The sequence below is a fragment of the Notolepis coatsorum genome (genome assembly GCF_963971535.1).
Source record: "Notolepis coatsorum genome assembly, chromosome: 10".
Taxonomy (NCBI): Eukaryota; Metazoa; Chordata; class Actinopteri; order Aulopiformes; family Paralepididae; genus Notolepis; species Notolepis coatsorum.
In genome coordinates this window covers 75171800-75196134 of record NC_140174.1, presented here as the reverse complement: position 1 = coordinate 75196134, position 24335 = coordinate 75171800, and the positions used below count along the sequence as shown (strand labels likewise).

Here is a 24335-nt window from a genome sequence, read left to right as displayed (position 1 = left end):
AGATATATATATATAGATAGATAGATAGATAGATAGATAGATAGATAGATAGATAGATAGACAGACAGACAGACAGACAGACAGACAGACAGACAGACAGACAGACAGACAGACAGACAGACAGACAGACAGACAGACAGACAGACAGACAGACAGACAGACAGACAGACAGACAGACAGACAGACAGATAGATAGATAGATAGATAGATAGATAGATAGATAGATAGATAGATAGATGGATGGATGTATCTAGATAGGTGGGTGGGTGGGTGGATGGACGGACGGACGGACGGACGGACGGACGGATGGATGGATGGATGGATGGATAGATAGATAGATAAGGCCTCTGATCCATAGGAGAACGGATCAGAGGCCGGAATGACAGAGGATACAATAAAATGTCTTCACCTTTTCTGTTCTTACCGGTTGCAGAGGAGAGAAGCGTTGAGGTGCAGTCTACCCAACCTGAACCAAGGAGCACGACCCTCCTGTGAGTCCACTTCACCTGTATGGACACACACAGACTCGTTATCCAGGACCATCATACCACTACAAAAGCTCATTATCCTCAGTGTCTCCCTCGACAGTAGAACCTTATGTATCAGCACCCCTTGGGAATGAAGGTCGTTCATTAGACTTAAATGTTCAGATCATTGAACTTAAGTGGGAATGTCATTTCTAAGTGATATATTTGGCTGAAAATGTGTTTTATAGTTTTATATTGTATCTGATGTAATGTGTTTAGATATAGAAAAGTTGGCTGAAGGACAGTAGTTCAGGGGAAAACAAACAAACAAACAAACATAATATCCAGTCGGTTCAGATAAATGTACTGTAGAATGTTGTGTAGGTGAGGGCAGGGGGGGGGTTCAGATTTTAGGACCCCTAGTCCTATTTCTTACTTACCAATGATGATGTTGATCGGTAGAGTCCTTTCTCAGCTCAATCCATGCTGTTCCTCATACTAGCTCTGGACAGTTGGCCACAAACCAATGCAAAGTCAATGGGGACAAGCTCCTGTCTGTACAAGCTGACTGAGGTTCACTGAAATCTACTTTGTGTGGACTGTGGAGTTAATTTCAGTGAGACTCAGTCAGCTTTTTATACAGACAGGAGCTCAACCCTTTGACTTTGTGTTAGTTTGTAGCTAACTATCTGGAGCTGCAGTAGTATGAGGAGCAGCATGGATTGTGCTGAGAAAGGACTCTACCGAGTAAGAAAAGGATAGGACTAGGGGTCCAAAACCCTTTTAATATGAGTGATGAAACCACTTGACTAGCGAGCTTAACAACCTTCCTGTGCAGCTGTACTGTAGTGTGATCAGACCACTTGACCAGCTAGCTTGATGACCTTCCTGTACAGCTGAACTGTAGTGTGATCAGACCACTTGACCAGCTAGCTTGATGACCTTCCTGTACAGCTGAACTGTAGTGTGATGAGACCACTTGACCAGCTAGCTTGATGACCTTCCTGTACAGCTGAACTGTAGTGTGATCAGACCACTTGACCAGCTAGCTTGACGACCTTCCTGTACAGCTGAACTGTAGTGTGATCAGACCACTTGACCAGCTAGCTTGATGACCCTCCTGTACAGCTGAACTGTAGTGTGATGAGACCATTTGACCAGCTAGCTTGATGACCTTCCTATACAGCTAAACTGTAGTGTGATTAGACCACTTGGCCAGCTAGCTTGATGACCTTCCTATATACAGTACATCTAAACTGTAGTGTGATGAGACCACTTGGCCAGCTAGCTTGATGACCTTCCTGTACAGCTGAACTGTAGTGTGATCAGACCACTTGACCAGCTAGCTTGATGACCTTCCTGTACAGCTGAACTGTAGTGTGATCAGACCACTTGACAAGCTAGCTTGACGACCTTCCTGTACAGCTGAACTGTAGTGTGATCAGACCACTTGACCAGCTAGCTTGACGACCCTCCTGTACAGCTGAACTGTAGTGTGATGAGACCTTTTGACCAGCTAGCTTGATGACCTTCCTATACAGCTAAACTGTAGTGTGATTAGACCACTTGGCCAGCTAGCTTGATGACCTTCCTATATACATCTAAACTGTAGTGTGATGAGACCACTTGGCCAGCTAGCTTGATGACCTTCCTGTACAGCTAAACAGCTGAACAGTCTAGCAGACTGGAACCATTTGACAAAACTTTACTTTAAAGGCTCATGCACACCTTCAATCAGACAGGTGCGTAGGAGATGTTCATTGGTCAGAGAAGAGAGAACTCCTGCACACTCACCTTTTTACTCGCCATCAACTTTATTCAGGTTTAGATTTTATTAACCTGATGAAGGACTGAAACATTGTTTTGTTTGAATAAAGTTGATGGTACGTAAAAGGACAATGTTTGACCCTTTGACCCACTAAGTCTGTGAGCTCTAACTCAGAGTAGTGATGGTGTAACATGCATGTGTCTGATCCAGCCATCCACAGAACTCAGCCATGGTTCCATGGCGGTGTGTCTAGAAAGGAAGCCCAGAAACTGATCGAGGAGCAGGGGTTGGTGGACGGGTGAGTGGACAAAGAGTTACCGTCTTCTCTAGAGTCAGAAGATAGATATCAATTTCCTCTCTGTGTGTTCAGTAGAAAGGTATCTGACTGCAAGCCAGCCTATAGCTTAACACAATGGAAGCAAATACGGACCAGCTAGTCTAGCTATTAGCCAAAAACATCTCTCCCAGAGTTTTAAGCTAGGCTAGTGGTCTGTATCTGCTTCCATTCATTTGTGCTAAGCTAGGTTAGCTTGCAGTCGGAGTGCATGGAGAAGATGGTAAGCACATTTCCCATAATGTTGGCGTGTTTTTTTTTTTTTTTTTACTTTATTTTTTAGCGTTTATCGCTTTTCTGGTCAAGCATGACCGACAGAAACAGGTTGAAAATGGGATGTAGAGCAGGGGAAGACATTCTGAGAAATGACGGCGGGTCCGGGAATCGAACTCGTGTCCCCCAGATCCGTGACGAGCACGGATTTCCCCGACGCAGAAATAGCGCCGAGATATGCGGTGAGCTACGGGAGCTCCCCCGTTGGCGTGTTCTTTTAAGATGTCTCTCAAAATGCCTTATTGGAGCTGTATCAGAGACACTCGTAACACTAAATAAATCCATAACACTAGAGATGGCTGCCACAACCGACAACAAAACTACTTGCTACAAAATAAACATTCAGAGAAAATAATTAAATGTGATGCGATTCATGTAGAGTAAAATTATACAAACATTTTAAATTCACAGTGAAATGTGAGTTGTAAGATGTTTTGAATGAATCACGATCTCTGCTGAAAGGCTGGGTATTGTTCAGTGAGGGGGTGCCATGGTAACTAAGGACTCTGTGGCAAAAGCCATTGGATGGCACATGTATAGAAGCTGTTCTAAGTGTGGGGGGGGGGGGGGGGTTGAAATTAAATTTGACGTTATTTTTTACGATTTAATTGCGAATATTTTCATGTTGAGCTATAGATTGTGGATGAATACGCACAGAAAGGTACACCGTGCAAATGTTCATGCTTTATTTGTTTTAAACAAGACGATTTAGGCAATGGGCAATGGGGAAATACATAGCGATTTCAAGCGAGGTGGACTGGCCAGAAACAACAATGACGTAACCACTACACCTCCCTATTAACTATTCTGTGTTGTCAATAATTTACCAGAGACTTCAAATATGAAAGAAAAATGATGTTCCTCTATGTAAGACAGATTCTTAGATAAGGATGACTCCACAAAGACATAGGGGGTCAGGTCTCCTTAGTCTTGTTAGTCGCCCCTCATCAAGATGGCGGCAGAGTGAACCAACCACACTTTAGACAGACTTTGCCTGTGTTCCCCTCACTGGAACAGCCACTTCATTATTTATACTGTAACTCAACAACACACCACCCGCTTTGCATTATTCATAGTTGTGTACAGCTGGATTTTGGAGTGAATAACATCATGTTGCCTGTTTCGTTGCCTGTTTCTCAGTAGATGACATTACTCTGTGTGTGTGTGTGTGTGTGTGTGTGTGTGTGTGTGTGTGTGTGTGTGTGTGTGTGTGTGTGTGTGTGTGTGTGTGTGTGTGTGTGTGTGTGTGTGTGTGTGTGTGTGTGTGTGTGTGTGTGTGTGTGTGTGTGTGTGTGTGTGTGTGTGTGTGTGTGTGTGTGTGTGTGTGTGTGTGTGCGTGCGTGCGTGCGTGTGTGCGTGCGCGCGCACGCGTGTGTGTGTAGGATGTTCCTCATCCGTGAGAGCCAGCAGCACTCCCAGTGTTTTGTCCTCTCACTGTGCTACAAGCTGAAGACCAAACATTACCTGGTCATTCCTGTGAGTGTTGTTTTTCTTTCCATCGTTGCATCAAAGATAATACTGGTAGTGGACAATAGTGTTTGCTACACAACCTGGATCACACAGATGCATTAGTTGCACTTAAAGTGAAAATTCACCCTAACACTAATGTTAATCCCACGATCTTGGATAGTTTACTTTACTTTCTGGGTAGGAACTGTTAGTGTGCTCCAACATTTTGGGAAATACACCTTGTCATCTTCCCCGGAGTCAGACGAGAAGATTGATATCAATTTCATTGCTGTGCGTCAGTTTTGGAGTTGTTGTAAGTTGTATTTCTTCACCTTCGATAGAGCTATAGGCTAGCTTCTCCCTACTGCTTCAGTATTTGTGCTATGCTAGGCTAGCATGCACCTGGACCTCTCTCTTGGGCTACTGGACACACAGAGATGAAACTGATATTAATCTTCTTATCTGACTCTGGGGAAGATGGCAAATAATTGTATTTGAGAGTACAAAAGATTAGCTGGTTCTGATTTATCCACGCTACATGCTATATGCTACACACTTCATTCTATACACTACATGCTATATGATACATGCTACAAGATACATGCTGTATGCTACATGCTACACACTACATGCTATATGCTACATGCTACATGTTATATGCTATATGATGCTACACACTATATGCTACACACTATATGCTACACCCTACATGCTATATGCTACACACTATATGCTACACACTACATGCTATATACTACACGCAACACGCTATATGCTACACGCTACATGCTATATTGTATGCATTTTTCAGTATGTGATCTTCTGTTAGTATGCAAATAATGTATGCGACAGAGAAAGCACCAACATTTGACGTATGGAGCGGATGGTTGCTACATTCTGCTGCCCTAGTGGTTGCACCATGCTGCAAACTCCTGATCCCGATCTGTGATGTCAGAGTACCTCTTTGGACTCTGATATCACACTGTGCAGCAGGGTGAAAATATCAACCACTAGGGCATACAAAACTAGCATGTGTTTAGTTACCCTTTTAAAGTTAGAATCTGCAAAGACACCAAACAGCGAGCTCTAGGCAAGAGCCCCACTTGGGATTGCACTTTGTTAATTTAATGAATTTTTTGGTCTGATGTGTGGGTTGGAGTTGAGTGGGGATAGGGGGGGGGGGGTGGCAATTGCTAGCCACAACTCAGGCTCTGCCAAGAGAGGTCTGGAGAAATCCACAGTATAATAAGTTACTTAACTCCAACCCACACACAAAAACAAGAAATATAAACCAAATGCAGTACCAAGCGAGACTCTTTTGCCTTAGAGGTCACTGTTATATCTTATGTTATGAGTCCACAAAGCCAGCCACCCCTTACATGGTCAACAGTTTGACCACATTGCTGCTTGATGGCATCAGACAGTAAGCTTGGTTCTCTGAATCCTAGCTTTGAGAATCACGCCGGTTGAATATGCCAAGATCAAAGGAATAACATGAATTGTACATGAGTTGTATTGGAAGCCCTCTCTACTCAGCCTAGGGAGGCCTGCCAGTGCTGATGCAAATTATTTCCCAAGCACCTCCATGAATTTGATCCTGTCTGAATTTAACATCTGTGATTTCCCCCTCCCAGTTCCTGCAGCAAAACCTGCAGTTGAAATTGCCATCCTCTATTTTGAGGAAATAACTATCATCTGTAATGTCATTTCAATCCAAGGTGCCAGCTCAGTAATTTCAGCCATATCATGGTGATTACTAGTGGTTTAGAAATGAAGAAATTATGCTTGACTTTTGCTTTTCACATAGTGTCACAACCAAGTTTGTTCTAGCCTTGTAATCGCTTGTCTATAGATCCTTTTTCCATCAACGTCGTCTTGTAGGTAAAACTCTGCTTCTGAAACCAAACTGCATGCACGTCTTTTGGGGGTCATCAGACGTTGCATGATTTCATTTATTTTAGACTGTCCGTGGAGTGTCTCCCCAGAAGACGTGCATATGGTTTGCTATCGGTAGCAAGAGTTTTGCCAACAAGCGTCATCATTGTTTACATAGAGTAAAAGGGTCTATTGGAATCAAACATGAAGATGCACATATGCTTGTCATTATGTCGTATCATTCACACAACACATCCAATCAACTGGGTCCCTTTGCTAATATTAAAGGGGACATATGGAAAGCTAGTTTGCCTAGACTTTGTAGTCTGAAATGTTAGGCGCTGGGAAATATGACATAATGCGCTCCTTGCTGGTTGGCCAGGGTTTAAAGTCTTCAGATTAACAAGCCTAAACAAGCTGTTCAGAATTTCTGACCGTCGATGATGTCAATGGGATGAATTAGCTTTGATTAATCCATTAGCTGTGCTTTCTGGAGCCAGAGAAACTGTTTATCTAATGTACTGCCTGGTTTGTACACATGTCTTACTCTTGGGTGTGGGGTAGCCAGGCAGGGAAGGAAATAATGAATTAAAGGTTTGGTGTGTGTTACACCCACCAGAAAAGGTGTGTTCTATACAAGGGAAGAAAGACATGCTGGAAAATGAATAATTCAGATTAGATTTAGAACTATATTCATAATCATGTTCCACAGATTCAAGGAAGTCATATAAAATAGTTGAAAAGACACATAATATGTCCCCTTTAAAACCATTAGTGCTGTGCAAACATTGTAAGGTCACTAATACTTTCTTGATGGCCAGGTGAAACTTTAAGCTGTGTGGAGAGGGCTTTAGGTACCTTTTACATTTACATTAAGGGACTTTTCACATTAAGTTTCAATCTCAAATGTATCACGATGTTATGCTATTCACTAGTATATATTCTAACTGAAAGCAACCTTTCCTTTCTCTGCAGTGTGAGGAGGGGGGCAGGAAGTACTATACCATGGATGACGGCCTGACTCTCTTCATAGATCTGCTGCAGCTGGTGGAGTTCCATCAGATCAACAAGGGCATCCTGCCCGTCTGCCTCAAACACCCCTGTGTCTGTGTCGCACTCTGACCCCCACCCTGTAGGACCATGGTTACCCAGTATGACCTCAGCTCTTAGCCCATGGTCACTCAGTATGAGTTAATATTAAGGTTAATAACCAATGGTAACTATAAAATCTATGCAAGACTCTACAGACTAGACCATGCTGTATGACACCCGCTCTAAAGATCAAGGTCAACCCATGCTGTATGACACCCACCCTAAAGGTTAAGGTAAACCCAATGAGGCCTAGTCTTAGTCATCTAAACCTAAAGGGACTAGACCACTAATCTGTGCAGGGTTCAATTGGATTTCAATTCCATCCATTCTGAGTTTTCTGCAAGAATTCAGACATTAAAGCAGCTATGTGGAGGATTTCAACATTAATATATCATTGTCAATTCAATGTCCATACCTTGGCTGGATTACTGCACGATGAGCCCAATGAGAATGGATGAGAATTGACGAGAGAGGCGAGCAGCCTCTGTAGCTTCTGTGTTGTATTGTAATTGCGTGCCACTGAGTCGGATCCACAGGAGTTCTGCAAAACTTGCTTTATCAACAAAAACAACTCCACGTTCATGGTTATGAATGGACTGTTAACTCTCCCTTTGCATCTCAAAAACAAATCCCATGCGGAGAGTGCTGCTGGAGGGCGGGAACAAATAGCAACATTTCCTTTGCAATAACAAGCAATGGGGTTCATGGGAAATGTGGTCTTAGCATGAGAATCGGTTGTCTCAGCAATGCTCATATTTCTTTGTTGTAATTACACTAAGGTATCACAACTAATCTTACAATGTTATATACTATGATATATGAAACCTTACACGTAGGTGCTTTAAAAATATTTTGGGATAAGGAAGTTGTTTATCCAACTTATTAAGAAGTAATACAAAATTAATGTTCTATTGTTGGAAAACAAATTGTCCTTTTCTATCTACATTTTAAAATGGATAGAATTGAAAATAAGTTGGCCCTCAACCCAACTGCAACTCATTCCACACTGTGGCTTCTCCCGGCAGCCGCCTAATCCCTCTGCACCTCAACACTTGTAACCAGCGTGATTAACTGCATTGGCTTTCTTGGATGTCGGAATGCATAACAGCCTGAGACGAGTCATTTAGGATTTCTGGGTCAGTGTTCTGGACTCAACGAAACCCCCTGACGGTATGACCAGACGCTGGTCTGGATACTGGAGCCCCTCCCAGTAGCAACTTGTTTGACTAATGTGCAGACTCCCCCTCTGGTTTTCATGTTTTAATTACTTCGTTGCTTCCCCCGAGGGGACAGCTAATGAGCAGTTTTGCATGCACTTGCCACAGTTTTGAGGGTCTTTAGCAAGACCACTCTTGTGCAGCGCTATGATTCTGGTGCATTAAGAAGAATATTTCCTTTCTGACGAGGGTACCTCCATACCAACCCCAACACACCTGCCAGTGACCTGATTGTTGCTTCAGCAGGTTCCATTGAAGCAGTTCAGATTCTGACCACCAGAGGACGGTCTTGATACACCAAAAAGCAAAGCCAAAGATGATGATTTTGTCATCAAGGTTTTCATTGGTGGATGCTTTTTTTCTCTCTCAGCAGGGTGCAAAGGAATGCACATGTGTGATGTTAATATTAAAGAAAATTACTTCAAGAATAAATATTATTCAACATTGTACCCATCTTTTGGGATAAACATAGAAACACAGTGGGATAATACCCCATGTTTCATAATGCATAATAACAAGATGGTGTAGCATGTAAGATAAGAGTTATACTGTTTTCATAATGTTTAGTGTGTTAAAAAAAATTATGCCTTACAGACACAATGGTACAGAGTGAAACACGTTTCATTTATATGTCAAAGCACTCTTATAATGCATATTTTTTGCACAATGATGGTGATGGGAAGCTACATTTCTGATGTTCATTAAGAGATGAAAATGTAGACATTTAGTTATTTCTTAGCAAACATACCTTACCAAATGTTCGACGGTATGTGGAAATATATTGGGAGTTTTTTGTTTGTTTGTTCTAACTTTGAGAATCTTGCACCTCTTTTTGCACTTGCTGTCATTGTTGTTATTGTTTTAAGACATGGTGCTAGAAATCTTAGCAGATACAACATTGTAACTCAGTTTACTTATAAGGCCAGTTTACTTTTGTACCACATTTCTATCTTTCATCGAACGCAAGGTTAGAATTGTTAGTTTTTATAGAATTGTTTTGTACCTTCTTTCAAATCTGTCTTTTTTTCCCCTGTAATGTTAAATAAATAAATAATTTCAAATTTAACATTCGTGTCCATAACGTGTCCAGATATACTGTATATGTCTGCGTATCCCACAGGTTGTTTAGTAATGCCACCACAAATAAAGTGTTTTGGGGGCAAACACCAAATAGTTGAAACAACATTAAACTATCCTTCCAACAAGATGGAAGCCAGCCCAGAAGGGAGATGATAGCTTCTAACAAACAATGCCCACATCAGTACAATATTAGAGAAACGGGGCAAAAACTCAGCATACAATGAACAACGGTGGGACAACATGAAAGGCAGCCTAAAGGTTATTGCAGAGTTTGAGGGAGACTGTACCCCCTGTGATACAGCATAGATCACAGATGTCATGCTGGAGATGGCTCTGAGCTTGGCGCTGTGGTACCCTAAGCTAAAGAGCTGATTTCTCCAGTGACTTGCTGTGTGTGTGCGTGGTAAAATACCATTGTGCTCTGGTAACCCCCTTGCATCCACTCTAGCCCTCCATGGATGAGGGTTGCCATAGCAACATGGTTTCCCCCCAAGTCTGCTTATATGGGCAGGTAAATTGAGTGGTAAAAAAATATATATATATAAAGAATGGGTGAAATGAACTTCAAAGACTTCAGGAATATTCAGCTCCCCCTAATTTCTCATGGGGGTGGGAGTGGAATGTTTTTTTTTTTATTTATTTTTTTGTGACCTTCAAATTTATATGGATTCTTGAGAATTAGCACCCAACTGTCATGGGTGCTGGAGCGGGATTTTATGTCTCATATAGGGCATAAGTTCCAGCTAACATACTGAAATGCTCAGAAGATCAGATTTGATCACATCCTTTGCCTCGGCCCTGCCATATAACACACTTTTTTATTTATTTGATTTCTTCTATCAATTTATAGTCATGGTTTGTTAGTTACTGATGCATGTAACTTAATTCTCCTTCTGTTTGGACATTATGGGGTGGAGAAAATATGGAATGACAACCACATTGTGATACCTGCCTGTTTTTGATCCAGTGAAGCCCATGTCAAACTTTTACTAACATTTGATTGTTTCTGATTAAAGGTCACATAATAATATTGAATGTGATGTTCTTGAAATAAAGACCTGAAAGGCCTTGATTTTCACACTGATTGAATCATGGCATTCGTCTTCTCTGTATAGCTGTAATTGATTTTGAAATGGTATGGCCCTAAGTATTATGCAAGCTGTATGTGATTGATTAATCTTAATAGATCCCCAGTATCAAATCACAATAGCCTACACAAAAATGTATTTCTATATGCATTTTCTCCCATATACACTGTAAAGAATCATATATTGTTGTATTTCCAAGCACGTTTTTTGCATTAGCTTATTTTAGTTGAATCAACAAGTTGAAACAAACTTCTGTTTCCCAGTAAATGGCAGCGAAGAAGCTCCAAACTGTGCATTGATTTAACAAATTATAGTCTTATCAGGATTGTTAGTGCAATTGTAGCCTACTCAAAGTTGTACTCAAAAGAATGTACAGAATGCATTGTCCAGGAGGCCATAGGAATGATGTATAGAAATGTAATAGCTGAGTGGTTCAGTATTCTCCTTTAAAGATCCTCTAATCTGTGGCATCACACTGTTTATAAGAGAGTTATTTTCACCTGCAATGACAGTATGAGTCGCCACTTGCGTACCTATTGATTTAGGCAAACATGTAAATGCCTTTGGTCTCACTAGGAACTACGTATAATTTATTCACACACCACCAGGCAAGGACATCACGTGAGATGCCGCTGACTCCACCTGGCTGAGCAGCTCCGCACCAGAGGGCTCTGCTCCGCACATGTTCACCGACTGCTGTGGGCAGATGATGCAGCCTTGAGAACAAACTATCAGAGAGGTTTGTAAGACTAGCTACTACGTAATCTCTGCTGGCAACAAATCAATTACATTGAGTTAACAGAACAGTTTAGTTAACACATGCATTGTGTCTACATTGTTATGCTCGTGCAGTAGATCAGACCTTATTGTGGATACGGGCTTGTTTAGCCCCTTTCGTGACTTTCGGTTTGCAAGCCTGGGGCTTGCTTGCAAACCGAAAGTCACGAAAGGGGCTAGGGCTTGTTCCTCATTAAAAGTCACAGCCTACAAGATACGAGCGGTTGACGGGTAGCTAACAGCTCTAAGTTTTTAACCTACATGAGCTTGGCACATTGTCTTACTAGAACTTTACACATGAGGGTTATGTGTTAATGTGCTCATTTCAAGAGCCACATTGCTAACACTAAATGGCGGGATGTCATTGACCTGATCTGCAATGCTATAGCGAAAAGACTTGACGAAATATGTCACCAGTGAGAGGTCTATTATGCTAGCCCCGAATTATTCATATACCTATAAAAGTTCTTCGATAAAGAGTTTCAAATTACGTTTGAAAGTATCTACTCCTGGCACAAAGGCTCATGAAAGCACATTGCTATTCTTATCATCTGGGGACCATTTCGAAGTCCACCAGTGACATATTTGGGGTCCTAAATGTCTAGAAACTCGTTTCTACAGTAAGACATTGTTAACTGACTAATCAAGCTCTTAAATTCAAACAGCAAGACCTACTCCCTCTCCCTGTCTATCTCTCTCTCTGTCTGCCTGTCTGTCACATCTGGCTTTCCCCCCTCTTTATCACATCCATTCTAGTTGTCTTAACATGCACACTTTATCCACTCACGTGACCTGAAACATACACAACTATAATAATCCTGGTTACAATGAATCAAAATGTTCTTGCTTAGGCTATTCCTGGTTGCTGTAATTTAAGTGTGTGCTGCTTCACTCCTTCACACAATTTGATTAATTCCAATTGAAATTGGAAAATGGCCAAATCCAGGAGGCTGCAATATGTTAAAGGTGAAATGTGTCAAAATACCATTCTCATGAAGTATTTCAGTGCTGCAGAGATGCCGAGGACTACAAATTGTGATCTACAGATGTAAGAAGATATCTTTTGTACAGATACAGATCTACAGATGTAAGAATAGATATTTGTTTCATAGAGATACAAAAAAACATGTCTAATGTGAATCATATTGCAATATCTGAAAATAATAGTAATATGATACTTTGTCCATGTTGTTTTTAGATTTGTTGTGGTCAGAGGCTGGGGAGGGTAAGATACACATAACTGAACAGAGGAACTAATTGTAAAAATACATCATGTAGTGCTGGTAATGTGGTATTGGAAAATCTGTTGGGCTATTGTGGTAGGCTGCCACAATACATCTATGTATGGGAAACAGAAACACTGCAATATCTCACCGCTACCAGAGTTAAAACCTTGTTTATTTTGCCCAAGGCGAGACCTCCAATCTTCCAAATACATAGCTTTGATCATTTAATAATAATGCTTTGATAATGATATTGGTTATCAGGCCAATACCAGGCTAAAACATGCTATTTGTATTCGAGATTTTCCCCAATACTAAAATCTGATGCCAAGAACCACGTAACATATCAGAATCAAAGCAAAGCAGTTTTGGAACATATAAGTATGTTATATGTTTGACAAATAACTTGTGACTGGATTGTGTGTTTAGGTCATTTAAAATACTTATAAGTGAGTAAAATTAAATGACATGACATACCATTACGAGGGAGATGTGGGAGATTAACATAGTCCATGTTAATTTGCCTGGCTGTGATATAAACTAGCAAAGTGTTGCAGTATTTTACAGCAGATAAATACAGTATATTGGCTACCATATTATAGCTATGTAGTAACTCCAGACCTTCAGATCCCTCTTGGCAGAAGTGGCCAACAGTAGCAATCCCTCTGTGATCCCCTCTCAACTCCATCTCACACATCAGACCAAAACAAAAACCGGGTAAAGAGGTACTTTTGCCTAGAGGTCGCTGTTTGACAGCATTGCAGATTCCACCTAAGTGGAGGACTCTTAGTCTCGGCAGTGAAGAAGTGGTATTGGTGCATCTCCATGTATAGTTTTAACCCTTTATGAATTTTCCCTTTTGCAATAGTGCCAAAGTTTATACTTTTTAAATCAGCCCGATCTCACCCAAAATATGTAAATAAAGAACTTATCGACCACACAAAATTACAAATAAGTACATGTATTACATATTTAGGAAAATACCAGTACTGGTACGAGATTTATTTCATGTCATAAATAGATCAATATAGTCTGTATTAAGTAATGTTGTGATTCTTTTTCAAATGTAGCCAAGAGTAAAGACCCTAATCCTATCAAAACCGCAGTCAAATTGTATATTTTCAGTACTACGTTTGTTTACCAATGATTTTAAATGTTATTAGTGAAATATGAGCTTATAAAAATCTCTGCGCATTGCACCGGAAAACATGATTTAGACGCGAGAAGAAGAAGCACTCATGAAATCGTTGTAGACCTAAGAAAGAGGAGACCTGGGCTTTCGATGGACGTCGAAATTTCATAAAACTAAACTTCCCAATGATGTGTAGAAAGAGGGTTATTAATTGAAGCAGTCTTTCTATCTGCCTTGGATTATGGAGATGTAATTTATAGAAATGCTGCCCCTGGCTTCAACTCTTAAACTTAAAATGTTAAGCTATTAAAATAATAGCTCTACATTCCAACAGCCATAACTGTTAACTGTTGTCTGGTCAGCAACATGGATCTCCAAGTCCCTCCGCGGTGCACTAAACAGAAAATACATTTTCTGGTATCCCTTCCCACTTCATCCAATCAGGAGAGCTTTTACTTTTAACGTTTTCAGAAAATGTTTGAGTTCCCCTACTGGAGAGGCAAATGCCTTTTACCTCAAGACTACCCAACCATAACCCTAACTTTCTATCTTAACCATAACCATTAAATGTTAAAACGAACCATCATCATAGTGTGTTTGTATCTGGGTGGGTGGGTGGCTTAGTCTAGTGGTGAAAGCACTTGCCCGCGACCACAATCATTGTTTGTTCGACTCCTGCTGTGTACTTTTGCCGATAAGAAATGTAAATATATAGGCGACTGGGTGGCGTAGCGGAGATTGCGCTCGTCACCAATGCAAGAGGCTGCGGTCTCGACTCCCACTGCCTGTGGCTTGGGCCAGTCATCATACTATCTCAATTGGCAGAGGTAGCGGGTGGAAAGTCGATGGGTGGGGATTGGACGTTGTGGACAGCAACTCCTACAGGTCGGTTTGGTGACGCCTGTACAGCAGAGTCAGGAAGTATCGGGGGCAGCGTGAGCCTCCCACGCGTTACTCCTCGCCGCTGAGAGACCGCGTTGTCTGGTGAAAAGATGCAACAGGCTTTTCACCGGAGGGGACACGTGATGCAAGGCTTCTATCCTCACTACAGCCGACCAGTGGGAGGCATAGTCTAGCAACGTTCAAGACAGGGGAGGGGAGAATTGAAGGGGAGAATTGGCGACACGAAATTGGGATGGGAGAAAAATAGAAAAATAAGGAGAAAAAGTGGATAAAAAAAAATTATAAAGTTAATATATTACTAAATACAATATGTAAATATATTACTTATGGTTATACGATTTATAATATAACTTACATTTGTCGTCGATTAGTACCGGTACGGTACTTTATTTACGTTTTATGATGAGACTGTTTTAAATAGAAACCCATTTTGCATCTGAATTGTATTTTTTCTTGATTTAATTGACAGGGACTCCTGGTGGCAGTGGGCTTGACCTGACAAGAAGAGGATGACTGCTGTGCCTGTCCCTTGCCCCGTGCACCTGGGTGTGGTGAAGAAAGATGGTCTTCACGCTGAGATTCACAGATACACAATGGAGAACAACCTGACCAAGGTGGAAAAGCTGCTCAAGAAGGGTATGGACTCTGCACCCTCATATAGTCGAGGATACTTGACAGTGGAAATAATACCTGGAACAGATCAGGCTTACATACAGATCCATTTACTTTATTCACCATCTAGAAGACTGGGTTGAAAAAGCAGATAGGCCTCCTGAGAGCTGCATCTGAGTTCGCTATGTATGAGTCTTATCATCTTTCAAAACACAAAGACTACAGTGGTTAAAAACGACTGGAGTCAGGTTGTGTTTTGATTATTTCCATTCTGTGTCACCATGTCGACCATCAAGGTATTTCAATGAAGAACATTGTCCTCCAGACACTCAGTATAACACCTTCAACCCCCCACCCCTCTTGAATTGACTCCATCTTCAACTACAGTATTGTTAAATCAATACCTTCAACCCCCGCCACTCTTTAATTGACTCCATCTCCAACTACAGTATCGTTAAATCAATACCTTCAACCCTCCGCCCCCTTTAATTGACTATCTTCAACTACAGTATCGTTAAATCAATACCTTCAACCCCCCCACCCCTCTTTAAATGACTCAGTCTTCAACTACAGTAGCGCTGCTCTCCTTTCCTTCTGTTGTCAGGTAGAACATATTTTTCAGTGTGGTATCGGAACCCTGATGTCAGAGGAAGTCGTGCCTAAAGACCGTTGGATTGGTGGAGTGCTATGTAAATGATTATTTAAATGTGTTCCAGGTGTGGATGTGGACTGTGTCAATCACCTGGGCCAGACACCACTATTCTGCGCCGCCCTCTTGGGCCAAACAAGTGTCACTGACCTGTTGTTGCGATATGGAGCTGACCCCAACCAGTAAGTCTGCTTGGCAGTAGGGTTAGCTGATCATTCAATATTATCGCTCATTGGATCGTGATCATATCGTGATATTGTTGCACACAATTCTGTCATCTAAATGAATAATAACAACCACATATTACTTGTACTTATTTGTTATCTAAATACAGGTTTGGTTTAATATGACTACATTATCACTAGGGGTGTAACGGTAACGGTACGCGAATACGTACTGTACCGCCTCAATGTGGTCCTCCGGTACAGTACGCGCTGTGCACCGAACGATTGCAATGGTACGGAACCTTTTTTTGCAGAACTTAAATCCCCCCGGCCCTAATATAACGTTCACAACTAACCGGATGTTGTTTGTTCATCCCACGCAGCCACGCTGAACGAGAGCTGTAATTCAGCATAGCTTAGCCTTAGTATGGCGAGTGCAATACTAACTGACCAGCCAGAGCTAGAAAATGCTCCCACAACATTCAAGTCTCCCATTTGGGATAATTTCGGATTCCCAGTTAACCACAGTAATGGACAAAGACGGGTGGATCGCACTAAAGCTACGTGCCGGCTTTCGTGACTGTGATGCACACTTGTGATGCAAGCCTTGCATCACGGTCACGAAAGGGGCTTTCTCACAAAAGGAACTTTATCATGCATTTGAAACGGCATCACCCGAATGTGAATATCACTGGTACACGGAAGAAGCAAACTCAGCTCCCCGTGGCATTCAAGCAGCATCTCGCTATTAATTCAGACCGGGCCAAAGCAATAACAAACGCCATAGGTGTTTTTATAGCAGCAGATCTGCGACCATACTCCGTTGTCGAGAACACTGGGTTTAAGCACATAGAGCATAGAGAGTAATAGAGCCCCGTTACCTATCCCTCTCGTCCGTATTTCAGCCAGCAAGTCATACCACCAGCTCTGTATAAACAAGCCCCTTTCGTGACTGTAGCAAGCCCTGCCCCTGTATTCAAGCAGGGCTTGCATCACAGTCATGAAAGGGGCTATGCATAAACAAGCACACGCTACAGTTGTCCACGACATCTGCTATATAATAATCTTCAGATTTACTTTAAGTGTTATTAGTAGGTTACAGCAGTAAGCATTAGTTTGCTCAGTAAATTATGGCCAATTCGTTTTATATTGTTTAATACAGTTAAATAAATAAATAGATAAATGAAAAGTATTTTTTTTTGTATTCCCCCCCCCCCCCCCCCCCCCCCCCCAATGGTTACACCCCTATGAATGGTTACACCCCTATAAATGGTCACATCCCTACAGTACAGGCCTATGTATACCAGTATGTTACTAGGGGTGTAATAATCTGTATTAGTGGTCAGCCCAATATAGTCAAATACTTATAAATGCAATTATAATTTTGGGCGCCAGACAGGCCTGTCAACAAATCAATAAGCAAAATGAAAGCTTACTGTTAAGAATCAAGAATCAAGAGGTTTATTTGTCACATACATACCAGGGCATACAGTGAAATGCGGGTGGTCATGAATGGTTACACCCCTCATAAATGTGCAAAATAAAATAATACAATATAATAAAATAGGCATAGAAAAAAATAAAATAGATAAGACTGTACATTAAATGTACTGGATAGCTCAAGAGTAACCTCCACTACAAAAAAATTGCTTGTGGTAATGTAATTTTTTTTTTTTATCCACTTTTTCTCCCATTTTCTATATTTTTCTCCCATCCCAATTTCGTATCATCCAATTCAACCCTCCCCTGTCACGAACGCTGTTTCTTGCCTCCCACAAGCCGGCTGCAATGTGGACTAAGTCATACATAGCACAAGTCCCCTCCGGTACTTGAGGTAACAGCAGTCGCATCTTTTCACCTGCGCAGCTCAATCTCTCAGTGGCGAGGAGTAACGCGTGGGAGGCTCACGCTGCCCCCGACACTTCCTGATTCTACTGCGCAGGCGCACCAACCGACCTGTAGGAGTCGCTGTCCACAATGCCCGATCCCCACCCATCAGTTTCCCACCCCCTAATACGGCCAATGTGTATTAGTATGAACGACCAGCTAAACTGAAAGCAATGTGGAGCGCTGGGCTCGAACAGGCGAGCCCAGCGTCTCCGCATTCGTGGCGAGCGCCTTGCCCACTACGCCACATGGTAATGTAACTTTTAAGGGCAATTGAATAATGAGAAAAACAAATAAAATCCAATGATAATTAGTTAAGACTTAAATGAATAAGAGGCAGGAAAACAGTACCGTAGTTTAGCTGAAATTATAGATATTATAACACCAGCAAAATAAATCACAATTCAAATCAGTCAGTCAGGGGTTTAACCACTTAACGTTCCGACGGCCCGTCCTCTGACGTCGCAACACATTTCACTGTCGGTGTCACGCTGTGTTATTGCTTCTCAACCAACACATTGGTTGAAAGCTAAAATGGCAGCTGTTTGATTGACACACCATTACCTATTGTATGCTTCCAATCGCGGGTTATAAGTCCAAACAGCCAGCGAGCGTCAGTTTCGAACAAGTGACCACCTCCGATTTCGCCTCTTTCTAATATGTTTTTTTTGTAGATTTTTATTGCGTTTTTACTACCAGGCAGTCCAGTAGAGAGAGAGGGAGAGGAGGAAATGGGTGACAGGGCAGGGGAAGACATTCGGCAAAGAACGGCAGGTCCGGGAATTGAACCCGGGTCGGCCGTGCCGCGACGCAGCGCGTTACATGGTTTCACCTCTTAACACTTTGAGTGCCAGCAGGGGGCGCCAGAATTAGCGCTTGAATGCCAGCCTTTTTAGACTGATTTTCCGATATTTCATGATTTTCACGGAGCTATTTCTATATTCTATATTATGGCTATGTGTCTAATACGCCCGTGGCTTATCAATGACTTGCTTGCAGTCAACATGTATGAAACGGATTGTTTTTTCATCGGTACATTTCCGTTTTATACCATTTTGAAAAACGCACGTTTTTGGAAATTTCCAGAAAATAAAAAAGATTCTGTGATAAACGCCCTTTAGTGGAATACACAAAACACGTTGTCATTTTTCTGCCTATTTATGAATCGTTTTCAAATAAACGCTAGATTATCGATAGTATATGTGTACTTATGCACGCTAGAGAAGCGGGCTGAAAAATCTATTATCTATTTCCTGGTCACCACCACACACACACACACACACACACACACACACACACACACACACACACACACACACACACACACACACACACACACACACACACACACACACACACACACACACACACACATACACAGATAGGGACACGTTGAGATATATGTGAAAAAAACTCTGATTACCCCAAGACTGGTAAAATAGATTCCTTACCTCACATCAGATGTTCTCCAAAAAGATTATTCCAATTCCTGATAGCCATTCCAAATATCGATCGCGTTTATTGATCCAACACTGGGTACTCGAAACGAAAGGTTATCCTATAACCTAGTTATATGAATACTGGCTGAGCGTCTCGCTCTGCCTACTGAGATATATCATTATCTCCAGCACCTAGTGTGCTCTGGGAAACAAAACAAATGCACCCACTTGCACGTGACCACGCCACTCCCATGCGTGCCTCTATATTACGCCGGAAGTGGTCAGCCCAATATAGTCAAATACTTATAAATGCAATTATAATTTTGGGCGCCAGACAGGCCTGTCAACAAATCAATAAGCAAAATGAAAGCTTACTGTTAAGAATCAAGAATCAAGAGGTTTATTTGTCACATACATACCAGGGCATACAGTGAAATGCGGGTGGTCATGAATGGTTACACCCCTCATAAATGTGCAAAATAAAATAACACAATATAATAAAATAGGCATAGAAAAAAATAAAATAGATAAGACTGTACATTAAATGTACTGGATAGCTCAAGAGTAACCTCCACTACAAAAAAATTGCTTGTGGTAATGTAATTATTATTTTTTTGATCCACTTTTTCTCCCATTTTCTATATTTTTCTCCCATCCCAATTTCGTATCATCCAATTCAACCCTCCCCTGTCACGAACGCTGTTTCTTGCCTCCCACAAGCCGGCTGCAATGTGGACTAAGTCATACATAGCACAAGTCCCCTCCGGTACTTGAGGTAACAGCAGTCACATCTTTTCACCTGCGCAGCTCGATCTCTCAGTGGCGAGGAGTAACGCGTGGGAGGCTCACGCTGCCCCCGACACTTCCTGATTCTACTGCGCAGGCGCACCAACCGACCTGTAGGAGTCGCTGTCCACAATGCCCGATCCCCACCCATCAGTTTCCCACCCCCTAATACGGCCAATGTGTATTAGTATGAACGACCAGCTAAACTGAAAGCAATGTGGAGCGCTGGGCTCGAACAGGTGAGCCCAGCGTCTCCGCATTCGTGGCGAGCGCCTTGCCCACTACGCCACATGGTAATGTAACTTTTAAGGGCAATTGAATAATGAGAAAAACAAATAAAATCCAATGATAATTAGTTAAGACTTAAATGAATAAGAGGCAGGAAAACAGTACCGTAGTTTAGCTGAAATTATAGATATTATAACACCAGCAAAATAAATCACAATTCAAATCAGTCAGTCAGGGGTTTAACCACTTAACGTTCCGACGGCCCGTCCTCTGACGTCGCAACACATTTCACTGTCGGCGTCACGCTGTGTTATTGCTTCTCAACCAACACATTGGTTGAAAGCTAAAATGGCAGCTGTTTGATTGACACACCATTACCTATTGTGTGCTTCCAATCGCGGGTTATAAGTCCAAACAGCCAGCGAGCGTCAGTTTCGAACAAGTGACCACCTCCGATTTCGCCTCTTTCTAATATGTTTTTTTTTAGATTTTTATTGCGTTTTTACTACCAGGCAGTCCAGTAGAGAGAGAGGGAGAGGAGGAAATGGGTGACAGGGCAGGGGAAGACATTCGGCAAAGAACGGCAGGTCCGGGAATTGAACCCGGGTCGGCCGTGCTGCGACGCAGCGCGTTACATGGTTTCACCTCTTAACACTTTGAGTGCCAGCAGGGGCCGCCAGAATTAGCGCTTGAATGCCAGCCTTTTTAGACTGATTTTCCGATATTTCATGATTTTCACAGAGCTATTTCTATATTCTATATTATGGCTATGTGTCTAATACGCCCGTCGCTTATCAATGACTTGCTTGCAGTCAACATGTATGAAACGGATTGTTTTTTCATCGGTACATTTCCGTTTTATACCATTTTGAAAAACGCAAGTTTTTGGAAATTTCCAGAAAATAAAAAAGATTCTGTGATAAACGCCCTTTAGTGGAATACACAAAACACGTTGTCATTTTTCTGCCTATTTATGAATAGTTTTCAAATAAACGCTAGATTATCGATAGTATATGTGTACTTATGCACGCTAGAGAAGCGGGCTGAAAAATCTATTATCTATTTCCTGGTCACCACCACACACACACACACACACACACACACACACACACACACACATACACAGATAGGGACACGTTGAGATATATGTGAAAAAAACTCTGATTACCCCAAGACTGGTAAAATAGATTCCTTACCTCACATCAGATGTTCTCCAAAAAGATTATTCCAATTCCTGATAGCCATTCCAAATATCGATCGCGTTTATTGATCCAACAATGGGTACTCGAAACGAAAGGTTATCCTATAACCTAGTTATATGAATACTGGCTGAGCGTCTCGCTCTGCCTACTGAGATATATCATTATCTCCAGCACCTAGTGTGCTCTGGGAAACAAAACAAATGCACCCACTTGCACGTGACCACGCCACTCCCATGCGTGCCTCTATATTACGCCTCACCCTTCCAAGTTTGAATTCCATATGCGGAAAACAGCCAAGGGACCTCAGGGCGCTGAAGAGCGAGATGCTCAGCCAGTATTCATATAACTAGGTTATAGGATAACCCTTTGTTATATCTCAGTACTGGCTTCGCATCTCGCTCTGCCTACTTATTTTATTTAATTTTTTTTTTAATAAAATATACATATTATATAATCATACTTGTAGTTGTATTATCTGCGAGACATCGCCACCACGCAACAAGTCTAAATGCTCGCTATATGCAACCAGCTCCACTGTCTGTGTGTACTGAGTAGCCTCCAGCTACGGCCAGGATTCTCCGGAGCTGCAGCTGGGCCCTATACTGTAGCCTCCAGCTACGGCCAGGATTCTCCGGCGCTGCAGCTGGTCCCTATTGACTATATTCAGCGTGCCCTCAGCTCGAATACGCATCGACTCAGTGTTATAAGACATTGATATCAGGACGGAGCTATCTGAACTATTTAGTTTAATGGGACGTTTCGTTTTGAACAGTAAGCTAACGCAAGCTATCATGCACTACTAGACTTACTGGAGCATTTGTTGATAGCTATCAGTAGCTAGCCGGCTGGCAGGCTCACCGAGGTCCCAGTGTTTACAACAGCCACGGGTGCGAGAGGGCTGGAGGAGGAGCAGACGCCGCAGCTCTCTCCGTGTGTCTGAGTTCAGTTCAGTTCGGCTCACTATAGGAGGTCGAACAACGCGTCGAAAATATGAAGCAATACTAACTTTACTTTTCTTCATAGCTAAATCAGACAGTCAGCCAGTCTATCAGAGTGAGTGCTCAGTCGATTGTTCCCGCTGATCATACCTGCTGAGTGCTCACTGCTCAGCTCGCGTGAGTGACGTCATCGCGTCATCACACGCCTTGGATAATTTAGGAGTGAAATGCGAATCCAAGGCTTGAAAGCACTACTCGCAAGCCCGCCCCCAGATAATATTTACCAATCGCAACGGCCAATTAAAGGGGCAATTCGCGACGATATCATCGCAGTGTACAGCCCTGACTCCTGCTAGCCCACCTGATGGCGGGATGCAGGAGAGGTCCCGGACCTCAGGACTGCCGAGGCCCCCCCCAACAGGGCAGCAGAGGCCGCCACACCACGAGTGGAATGCGCCCTGACGCCCCCGGCTGGGAACCTGTCCAGCCAACGTGTAGCAAAGGGCAATGCCCTCGCACAACCAATGTGACAGGCGCTGCTTGGATAGCGCCTTACCCGTGCAAGGGCCACCGTAACAAACAAACAGTTGATTGGAAGCCCTGAGACCCTGCGTGCGACTAAGGTAAACCCCCAGTGCACGGACAGGACACAACAGGTGAAGGCTCGCCTCCAACCCACTAGCGTGAGGAGGAGGATGAAACGCCTGAACCACAATATCCCTGGAGCGAAAAGAGCTCCGGATATTCTTTGGCACGAAGACCGGATTAGGCCTCAGAGTCGCACCGCTATCGGCCCGAATAGACAGGCACTCAGGCCGCACAGAGAGAGCACACAGCTCACCCACGCGCTTAGCGGAGGTGATGGCAAAAAGGAACGCGGTCTTAAAGACAGCCGATCCAATGGCGCCTGCTCAAGAGGCTCAAACGGGGCCTCCGACAACCGGCCCAGGACCAGTTGGAGGTCCCAACTCGGAGACAGAGAACGTTCCACAGGCTTGAGACGCCGAGCGCCAAGCAGGAAACGTTTCACGAGAGGGTGGCTGAACAGCGTACCGCCCTCAAATCCCACGTGACAAGAGGATATCGCCGCGGTGTATACCCTCACCGTCGAGGCTGACAGCCTATCCAGGATAGACTGGAGGAAGGAAAGAACCAAGTCCAGGGGGCAAGACACTGGGTCCAGGCCCCCATCCTCACACCACTCCTAAAAAATACGCCACTTCCCAGCGTAAACCGCGGTAGTGGGCGGAGGGCCCGCGGCGACCACGGAACAGGCCACGGCGGGGCCACCAAGAGCTGAATCAGGGCCGGGAACCACACAGCCGTGCCCCGGTCCGGCGCAATCAGGATCAAAGTCCTGCGCTCCCGACGTACCCGCTCCAACAGCTGAGCTATCAGGTGTATGGGGGGGAACGCGTACAGAATCCCGGGCGGCCACGGATACATCGAGAAGGCATCCACCCTCAGAGAGGGGTTGTCCTTCCGACTGACCGAGAACCACAAGGGGCACTGGTGGGACTGTCTGCTCGCAAACAGGTCCACCGTGGCCTCCCCGAATCGGTCCCAGACCTGTCTGACTATGTCTGGACGTAGTCCCCACTCGTCGGGGTGAGGACCGCCCCGCGACATCACATCTGCACCCACATTCTCCCTGCCGGGGATATGGAGAGCCCTCAGGCTGCGCAGATTGAGAGACGCCCATAGCCAGAGCTCGACCGCCACCCGGTGCAGACGGATGGAGCGTACTCCTCC

General features: G+C 43.2%; 1 protein-coding gene across 1 annotated transcript in view; it reads left to right on the top strand.

Moving 5' to 3' along the window:
* grb7 (growth factor receptor bound protein 7) overlaps positions 1-9571 on the top strand; it is a 108070-nt gene extending 98499 nt beyond the window's left edge. Inside the window, exons 12-15 of the mRNA XM_084323328.1 lie at positions 434-491; positions 2446-2533; positions 4225-4318; positions 7142-9571. Coding sequence (XP_084179454.1) covers positions 434-491; positions 2446-2533; positions 4225-4318; positions 7142-7288 — 387 coding nt within the window. The 3' untranslated portion in view covers positions 7289-9571. The remainder of the gene's footprint in view (positions 1-433; positions 492-2445; positions 2534-4224; positions 4319-7141) is intronic.
* Positions 9572-24335: the final 14764 nt, after the last annotated feature.